We start from the raw sequence: 7,504 nt of genomic DNA, 5'->3' as shown, positions 1-7,504 counted from the left end.
TTCTACTCAAGAACACTTGTAACTTATGTAGCCTCACAGTGGAAGAAGGTTCGATTTGCTTGCATCTTGGACATGGAAACTGGCTGGAAAACATTCTTGACAGCGGCCCAGAGAGGGAAAGCCACTGGACGTTTAAGTAGCAGAGCCCCGCCGGAGCTAGGACCCAGGTCCCTGCCACGCCCAGAGCAGCGTCACAACTCCGCCCCCGGCTCGGCGTCTTTGCCGAGCGCCCGCAGGTTCCCAGCCCGCCCCGCGCCCCCCGGTGCGCACTCTCAGTCCGGCCCAGGCGGTGCACCTCCCACCCAAGTCCTCCAACCCTGGCGGGTGTGCTCGCGGAGGGAAACTGAGGCAGGGAACGTGCCTGTGAGCTCGTTCCTTCCTCAGTCTACACCCCACAAGCCGCAAAGCTGCCGAGCCCTCCTGAGACCCGCATGGAACAGGGAAGAACAGGAGGAAGGGGAGGGGGCGCGAAAGCAAGCCGGGTCTGTGGAGTCAGCCGGTCCTGCCACACTCAAGATGGCGGCGCGGCAGCGGCGAGGTCCCTCAGAGGCGGTACCAGCGCATGCGCAGCGCGGAGTCCCGGCCCGGGACACAAGATGGCGGCAGCGGCGCTGGGGAGGGCGAGGCGGAGGCGGCAAAACGGGAGGTCGAGCAGAACGTGTAGCCGCGTCCCCTCGAGTCCGCTCCAGGCAGGTAAGAGCCCTAGGAAGCCATGGTCCCGCCGCGAGCCGCTCCGGGGTCCGAGGATCCGAAGCCGGGCAGCGGTGGCCCCTCTGGCGCTTTCCGCTCGGGGCCACCGCTTGCCCGGTCTCTGCCGCCGCCGCCATCTTAGGCCCGCGGGTGGGCGGCCGGGCCGGTAGCTTGGGTGAGGGAGCTGGGCCCGGAGAGCGCGGGCGGAGCGGCCTCTAGGGCCCCTCCGCTGCTGCCGCCGCCACCGCCTTTGTGTCGGGCTCCGACTCTGAGTCGCCTCAGCCCGGGGGCGGGAGCGCGCGGTGGGGCGGGGGGCGGAGCCCGAGAGATGGGCCGGCGCGCGCGCGCCAAACAGCCCGCCCCCGCTGGGTTTGGGGGGAGGGGAAGGTGTGCGCGCGCTCGGATGTGTGGGGGGCGGGGGGAGCCCCCTCCTTGAGAGGCCCCCGCGCCTGCGCATTTTGCCAGTCCTTTGACTCCGCCCTCCTGATTCAGAGGGTTCTGATTGGTGCGTTACTGAGATGGTCCCGCCTCATCTTTCTCCAATCCCGTAACCAGGTTCTTTTCCTTCTGGTGGGTTCCTCCGGTTGCGCAGATACAGTTATTAAGCTGGTCGGCGCTGTCAGACTGCGGTATGCGCGGGGCCTGGGAAGCCTTTGGATAAATAAAACATTACCTTAATAATAGAGTTATTTCTTACTTCAAGTGTACAATACGCTAGACTCTACGTATAGAGACCACAGAGGTCGAATGATTCCTGTTTGTAAGTCGGAAAGCGGTAGAAGGACTTGGACCCCGGGTCTGCCCAAACCCAGAGCCGGTTCTTTGGCCGCCGACCTGCCGCTTCCAAATCACCTGGGAAATTAAGAAAATTTTTTTAATCGTAAAAAATTGGTAAAGGTTTGAAGCGGTGTAAAATTTGTCATCCCGTTTCCCAGGCCTCCCTTTTGGGGTGTGTTTAAAAAATACAAATTCTTGTGAGATGAATCTCCCTTCCCCATTCCTGACTCCTAGGACGTGAAGTAAGGGACAGGAATCTGAATTGTTTTACAAGCCCTCGAGATGCACAGTTGGCTTTGAAAACACCGCAGTGTCCCCATTTGGCCTTTCAGCTGTGCTGTTCTTGCTGTCTCTGCGTAGTTCAGTTACTGCATCAGTGTCACACGATATTTGTTGGGGAAACTGTCAATAAAGATGAACATGCTGTGTTACATAATGCATTTGCATGTATGATTATTGTGGTTTTAAAAGATCGATTCAAAGAAGTGTGTTTTTCACTCACTGTGGGTGGCTTGGGAGCATGCCCCCGGGATCTGATACGTACAGTTGACCCATGAATAACATAGGGGTTAGGGGCACCGATCCTGGCACTGTTGGAAATCCCAGTAGAACTTTCGACTACCCACAACTTTACTAATAGACTCTTGTTGACCAGAAGCCTTAGTGGTAACATAGGTAGTGGATGAACACGTGTATTGTATATCATGTGTATTATACAACGTACTCGTACAATAAAGTCAGCTAAGGAGGAGCACCTGTTACTAAGGAAATCATAAGGAAGTGTAAATACATTTATAGTAGCACATTGTATTGGGAAAACTGTGTAAGTGGACCCACACGGTTCAGACCTGTGTTGTTCAAGGGCCAAATGGTATGTTCACTTTTCTCTTGGCTTAGGGATATTTTGGTTGATAGGAGCAGCTACACAATTTGTGGGGTCCAGCGTGCAAAACGAAAACATGGGCCTGCTTATTAAAAGTGTATTGAAAACTTCAAGACCACAGCCATAGAGCATGAAACCAGTTAGGGCCCTCCTCAGCACGGGGCCTGTGTGACTGCAGGCTGCAAGTCCGTGAAGGTGAACCTTTTGGTTTGCAACGCTTGGGAAGTATCATTTTCGTCCCATAAATCCCCAGATCTCCCACAGTGTCCCCTGCCCTGTCCTGGGGGCTCCCAACTTGCTCTGTGTCGTTGCCCCTCTTGCTGTTGTGCGTGTGCTGCAGCATTTCACAGGTCTGTGACTCTCTCTTCTCTTTGCTCTGCAGTTGCTGATGCAAGGAATTCCCTGGGCCCCCGTCCACTCCACTGCTGACCAGCCCACCCACCCGTGCTGAGCCTTCCTGCAGGCCTTCCCCCTGCCTCTGGGATCCTGTGACGTGGGGGTCCATCCGGTCGGAGAAGAAAACCCTCTCATGCTAGCATTGCAGACCCCAGAGGGTGAGAAAAAGAGGGACCTTTTGCAGGCTTAAGACATATGGGCTCAGCCCCAAGGCACCGGGAATCCCTCCTCCCCAGAGAATCAAGCCTTTTCTCCCCTCGGTTAGTGGTTCTGAATCTTTCTGTTATCACGGCCCCCTTTGGTTGTATGTATGCCCTCTTGCTCTGTGCGTTTTTACTGCCAAACTGTACCGACGAAATAATCGCTCACTTTTCCCTTTCCAAATTAATGAAGATATCTCTGACTGTACAAATAAAATTAATGTCCCAGTGATTCCTATGATGTTGTCAACAGCCAATCAGAGCTTCTGATCATCATGAGATAATCAGTGTGACCACAACGAGTTGATAAAATTTCAGCAAGCAAAGATAACTAATGTTTCAACATGCCTTTGTGCTCTTTTTGTGGGTAAATGTTTGATTTCTTTGGGTGCTGTGACATCTTGAGAACAACTTTGGGATCACCAGTCGAATCTCGGTTGGGCCCCTAGGAGTCTAACAGCCAGGTCAGGAATCACTGGCCATTGAGGCTTGTGCTGGATGTGCTTTGGGTGGGGGTCGTGGAGAATACAAATCTGAAGGAGCTGACCTGCTTCCTGGTATTTAAAGTACATTTCACCTGGGGATTAGGGAGGACTGAATTAGGTATTTCTTCTCAGTCCCACTGGTTTCTTTAGCAACAGATTGTTTCCTGCCCTGAAGCACAGAATGAGGCAGCCACTTAGATGCCATGTCCCCTCTGGGCTGCACTCTGTTCCAGTTAGATTTTATTGGGTAGGAACAGGAAAGAGGTCCTCCTGTTCTTTTTTGTGGGAATCGCTTCTCAAGGGCAGACCCTGTTCTGTGTTCTGTGCCACTCTGTGCTTTCTAAATATTTGCAGAATGAATAGAGTTCCTATTGGGTCCAGGTACCCTGCTGAGCACTGGAGAGATGAACTGGACCCAGTTCCTAGCCCTGGGAGTTCTGACCGTCTGACGGGTAGACAAACCCAGCTGATAGGACTGAGTGCCACAGTGGAAGTGTTCATGGCCCCACGGAGGGGGGTTGGGTGGAGAGTCCAGGAACGCTTCCTGGAGCATGTGAACATCGTGACAAGCCAGGCGGAGAATTGGGGAGAGTATGTCAGGCAGAAGGAGCAACATTTTGCAGTTGAGGGAACTGGGACTTAGATCCCAGGGCTCCTTTGGTACCACACTGGCCCTCCAGGGACCGGACTGGATTGATTTCTTCATGTCTGCAAGTGGTCAATGGAGCCCTCAGTGGATTGTAATTGGTGGGTGAGGGGTGGAGCTGACCTCCATGCCCTGCTGGCCTGATACCCTTCGGTCCTCTGTGTGGCAGGTCCGGTGTGGGTGCTGAGATGGCCAATGAGAATCACGGCAGCCCCCGGGAAGAAGCGTCCCTGCTGAGTCACTCCCCAGGCACCTCCAATCAGAGCCAGCCCTGTTCTCCAAAGCCCATCCGCCTGGTGCAGGACCTCCCAGGTACTGGCGAGGGGCAGGGTAGGGTGGCGGGGTAGGAAGGATGCCTCAGGAGCAGCCCTGACCCTGGCTGGGCTCCATGCTTGTTTGCAGAGGAGCTGGTGCATGCCGGTTGGGAGAAGTGCTGGAGCCGGAGGGAGAACCGTCCCTACTACTTCAACCGATTCACCAACCAGTCCCTGTGGGAGATGCCTGTGCTGGGCCAGCATGACGTGATTGTGAGTGCCAGCCCAGGGCAGGGCTCCCGAGCAGCTTCTAGCATCTGGGCCTTCCCCAAATCTATCTTGAGCAGCTGTTATGTGCCTAGCCCCATCTTGGGACCTGGGGATACAATGACACACAGACACACTCCCTGCCCTCATGGAACCTACACTCATATAGGGGAGATTGACACTAAAGAGATGATTGTAATGTGTGTGATGCTGAACTTGAACTCCATGTTGGGCACTGTGCCTGTGATGCAGTTATAAGCAAGACGGACCTGGTCCTGCCCTTGCACTTTCAGGGGGCCCACAGTCTACTGAGGAGCCAGTAGGATCGAAGTGTGGCATGTGCATGAAGTCACGGGGTGGGGAGGGGACAGGGAATGCTTCTCCTTGAATTAGCACTTAAGGTGACAAAGTTAGTGAAGTGAAAGTTGTCAGAGGGGAGAAGCACGTTCTAGGAATGGCAGTGTCCATGTGAGGGGGCCGTCTGGCAGGAACGTGTGCTTTTGGATCCCTATCAGGTGGGGCAGACTTTCCTTACTGGGCATAATCAAGCCAGTTGGCAGCCCCATTTTGCAGATGAAAACACTGAGGGTCAGAGATGGGAAATGACTGGCCCAAGACCTCGAGCCAGTAAGAAGCAGAGCTGGACTCGAACCTGATGTGATTTTAGGGCTACCCTGCCTACCATCACTCATACTCGGGATCACCAAAGGAATTTCATCCATGGGGTCTTGCTCTTTAAAAAAAAAGCATTTCTTGAGTTTTTCCCTTTATTCCTCTCATTCTCGTGTTTAAGGAGGAGAAATTAACATGTACAGCGGGTTCTTCTCCTGCCACATGTCCTATTAAACTGGTCATATTGATGGACTCATTGAATCATCTTCCCAACAGGAGGTTGGGCCTGTTTAGCATGGCCATTTTGAAGGTGAGGGAATTAGGAAGGGACGTAACTCTCCCAAGGTCACACAGTTTCAAGAGGCAGGCAGGGGTGGAGCCTAGTGTTCTTTCTGCATCTCAGCCCCCTTTGCTCTTCTCGGAGCAGTAGGAGCAGGGGGCAGGAGGGCATCAGGATTCTGTAATACTGGGACTCCTAAGGCACTGGCCCCCGTTGCAACTCTGCTGGTCTCCCTCCACCAGTCGGACCCTTTGGGGCTGAATGCGACCCCACTGCCCCAAGACTCAAGCTTGGTGGAAACCCCCCCGGCTGAGAACAAGCCCCGAAAGCGGCAGCTCTCGGAAGAGCAGCCAAGCGGCAATGGTGTAAAGAAGCCCAAGGTGAGCGTCTGCGGGCTGTGAGGACGTGGGTGGTGAGCGGCCGCCGCAAGCAGGCAGCCGGCAGGTTCCCTGCGAGGGCTGGGCAGCGGCAGGTCGGTCAGGAGGGGGCCTGGGACACAGCTCGCGAGCTGCGCCAGAGCAGTAGCCGCAGGCCAGCTCTCCTGACCCTGGTGCCTTCTACTTTTTTGCTCTAGATTGAAATCCCCGTGACACCCACAGGCCCGTCAGTGCCTAGCTCCCCCAGTATCCCAGGAACCCCAACGCTGAAGATGTGGGGGACATCCCCCGAAGATAAACAGCAGGCAGCTTTCCTCCGACCCACCGAGTGAGTCCCTGCTGATTGGTTTGGGGGCATCCATCGTCCATGCGTGCCTGGGACCATGGGGTGTGGTGGCAGGGCACCCCTCCTCCCTTGCCTCTACTTTCCTCTTTGCTCCTTTCCGTGCCCCAAGGGTGTACTGGGATCTGGACATCCAGACCAACGCTGTCATCAAGCACCGAGGGCCTTCAGAGGTGCTGCCCCCACACCCCGAGGTGGAGCTGCTTCGCTCCCAGCTCATCCTCAAGCTTCGGCAGCACTACCGGGAGCTGTGCCAGCAGCGAGAGGGTAACTGCCTCCTGGGCCTCAGGACCCTTGCTTCCGCCCACCCTTAGCCAAGAGCCGGGCTTGACCCGCTGGGCTTGGGAACGGCGCAGTGGAGCCTAGCGCTTGAGAGTGCAGGCTGTGGAGGGGACAGGCCTGCTGGAGCCGCAGCTCCGCTAACTGCTTACAGAAAGACTGGCATCAGTAACCGCAGACGCCATCATTAACACTTCCAGAATGCTTACTGTCTGTCAGGTACGTGCGAAGCCTTTTCGTGGCTCTGTGAGAGGGCATAGAACCAAAAGTACCTGCACCTCATGCATTGCTGCCGGGAGGAGAGGTGGAATGGGAAGTCCTCAGTGAGCTGCGGCTTTTATTCTTTAGTATAAAGAAGCCTGCTTGACTTCGCTGAAATGTAGTGTTTCTCCTTTCCCCTATTCCCAAGCAACGTTTCGTAACACTCTGCAGAAAACTCGCGATTCTGAGTCTACCTGGGGAGATGTTGCCTGCAGGCGGAGCGCCCCTTACTGCTGCCCCTCCGGTGCCCGCATCCCCCCCCCCCCCCCCGTGTGCTGGGCCCACGTGGAGGCCGCTGACCGAGCCAGGCTTTCACCAGCTCGTCTGTTCCGCAGGCATCGAGCCCCCTCGAGAATCTTTCAACCGCTGGATGCTGGAGCGCAAGGTCGTGGATAAAGGCTCTGACCCCCTGTTGCCAAGCAACTGTGAACCGGTCGTGTCACCTTCCATGTTTCGTGAAATCATGAATGACATTCCCATCAGGTACAGGCCCACAGCTGGGGCCGACTCGGTTGGTTGCGGGGAGCGGGTAGGTGTGTGTGGCCAGTCCTGTATAGAAGGGTTCTCACTCTGCCTGCTCTCGGTCCCAGGTTATCCCGAATCAAGTTCCGGGAGGAAGCCAAGCGTCTGCTCTTTAAATACGCAGAGGCCGCGAGGCGGCTCATTGAATCCAGGTTTGCTCTAGGCATAACCCAGCAGGCTGGGTGTGTGATCAGAGTGGGGAGGTCCTGGGCTCTCTGGCCCATCTCATGGA

General features: G+C 55.5%; 1 protein-coding gene across 1 annotated transcript in view; it reads left to right on the top strand.

Annotated features, from left to right (window-relative positions):
- The first annotated feature begins 253 nt into the window (after positions 1-253).
- Positions 254-7,504, top strand: part of PCIF1 (phosphorylated CTD interacting factor 1) — an 11,255-nt gene continuing 4,004 nt past the window's right edge. The window contains exons 1-9 of the mRNA XM_081832262.1: positions 254-693; positions 2,733-3,006; positions 4,247-4,389; positions 4,480-4,604; positions 5,733-5,870; positions 6,065-6,195; positions 6,323-6,477; positions 7,086-7,233; positions 7,341-7,500. Of these exons, the coding sequence (XP_081688388.1) occupies positions 2,942-3,006; positions 4,247-4,389; positions 4,480-4,604; positions 5,733-5,870; positions 6,065-6,195; positions 6,323-6,477; positions 7,086-7,233; positions 7,341-7,500 (1,065 nt within the window). The 5' untranslated portion in view covers positions 254-693; positions 2,733-2,941. The remainder of the gene's footprint in view (positions 694-2,732; positions 3,007-4,246; positions 4,390-4,479; positions 4,605-5,732; positions 5,871-6,064; positions 6,196-6,322; positions 6,478-7,085; positions 7,234-7,340; positions 7,501-7,504) is intronic.

The sequence above is a fragment of the Leptonychotes weddellii genome, chromosome 10, assembly GCF_054177405.1.
Source record: "Leptonychotes weddellii isolate Sample4059 chromosome 10, ASM5417740v2, whole genome shotgun sequence".
NCBI lineage: Eukaryota > Metazoa > Chordata > Mammalia > Carnivora > Phocidae > Leptonychotes > Leptonychotes weddellii.
The sequence above is the reverse complement of the archived record's forward strand: the minus strand, read 5'-3'. Positions and strand labels throughout refer to the sequence as shown.